The sequence below is a fragment of the Opisthorchis viverrini genome, assembly GCF_000715545.1.
Source record: "Opisthorchis viverrini unplaced genomic scaffold opera_v5_105, whole genome shotgun sequence".
NCBI classification, from domain to species: domain Eukaryota; kingdom Metazoa; phylum Platyhelminthes; class Trematoda; order Opisthorchiida; family Opisthorchiidae; genus Opisthorchis; species Opisthorchis viverrini.
This window is the reverse complement of record NW_008751759.1, coordinates 743,664-745,247: the sequence shown is the minus strand read 5'-3', so window position 1 is coordinate 745,247 and position 1,584 is coordinate 743,664. Positions and strand designations below refer to the sequence as shown.

The window sequence follows — 1,584 nt, the reverse complement described above, 5'->3', positions numbered from 1 at the left end:
AGATAGATAGATAGGTAGTTAGATAGATAGATAGATAGATAGATAGGCATTTTTTTGGTAGCTTCAAGAAAGTTTGGAGAATTTTCAGTTGCTTTTTCGTGCTGTAAGTGAAAGCAATCTATGATGAAGTGCGAAGAATTAGTGTACAGTTGTTTCGACCCTTTTGAGAATCGTCAACAGTGCATATCTCCCGAACCCGAGACCTCAAATCACCCGACCCCTTCTGTGAACGACTGTTTTGAATCGCTTATTTCCTTGACTTCTGAGGACATGTGGCATGCGATGTCCTTCAACTTGTACACCGATTGCTATTGTGCTGCATGAACGTATCTGGTCCAAATGCCCAATCTAAACAAACGTGTCAGCCCACTCCTCATCAGCCTTGCCAGTCTGTCTGGCGAGTGTCCGCTAAAGAGGTCACGTAAATCAGTCAAGTGACAGAAGCACATTGATTGGTATTCGGTGCCACCGTGGCGTTTTGGATTAGACACAGCGTGGCGTACATGGGTGAGATAGATAGGTAGTTAGATAGATAGATAGATAGATAGATAGTTAGATAGGCATTTTTTTGGTAGCTTCAAGAAAGTTTGGAGAATTTTCAGTTGCTTTTTCGTGCTGTAAGTGAAAGCAATCTATGATGAAGTGCGAAGAATTAGTTGACAGTTGTTTCGACCCTTTTGAGAATCGTCATAGCCCCCGAACCCGAGACCTCAAATCACTCGACCCCTTCTGTGAACGTCTGTTTTGAATCGCTTATTTCCATGACTTCTGAGGACACGTGGCATGCGATTTCCTTCAACTTGTACACCGATTGCTATTGTGCTGCATGAACGTATCTGGTCCAGATGCCCAATCTAAACAAACGTGTCAGCCCACTCCTCATCAGCCTTGCCAGTCTGTCTGGCGAGTGTCCGCTAAAGAGGTCACGTAAATCAGTCAAGTGACAGAAGCACATTGATTGGTATTCGGTGCCACCGTGGCGTTTTGGATTAGACACAGCGTGGCGTACATGGGTGATTTGCCACAAAAACAACAGTCAATTTATGGCTTATCCCACTTGTTGTATGTTCGGATGGGGCATACTTAGACGCACAAAGGTATGCAGATTCATGTTCAGGGAACAAGGCCTACCGAAACCCAAATGACAAAAGCGTTGTGATCTGAAGTGACTGATTTTAAGGCAAAACATCTTCACGGCGCGCACGACCTAAAGTGCATTCAGATTGGAGGTATAACACTTACTTGTGGGCAGCACGATAACCCAAAGCCTTGCTGATAGTCGTGTTGGCTGCAGAACGTTGTTGGACCAGAAGAACCATTTTATATATCAACTTTTGAATGACATTACGTGCTTCATGCGATAATCGATAAGCACTATGAATTTCCTGTTGTCTTGCTTTCCTGTCCCATGAGTTTATTTTGTCACAAAAGCGCTGGTTTGATTCTACTAGTTGATAGTAAAGAAATCGTTCAGCTGTAAAGGCCTTTCGGCATCTATTTGCCATGCCACCCGAAGGAGACGCGAGGACTGCCAGGTTGCGGATACTTAGACAGGAGTTGGGTTCGAACCACGGACCTGCCCGT

General features: G+C 44.6%; 1 protein-coding gene across 1 annotated transcript in view; it reads right to left on the bottom strand.

The window, feature by feature from the left end:
- The window catches only part of T265_05467 (hypothetical protein), a gene marked incomplete at both ends in the record, with an annotated part of 8,474 nt that extends 7,155 nt beyond the window's left edge, over positions 1-1,319 (bottom strand). The window contains 2 exons of the mRNA XM_009170478.1: positions 1,058-1,160; positions 1,243-1,319. Of these exons, the coding sequence (XP_009168742.1) occupies positions 1,058-1,160; positions 1,243-1,319 (180 nt within the window). The remainder of the gene's footprint in view (positions 1-1,057; positions 1,161-1,242) is intronic.
- Positions 1,320-1,584: the final 265 nt, after the last annotated feature.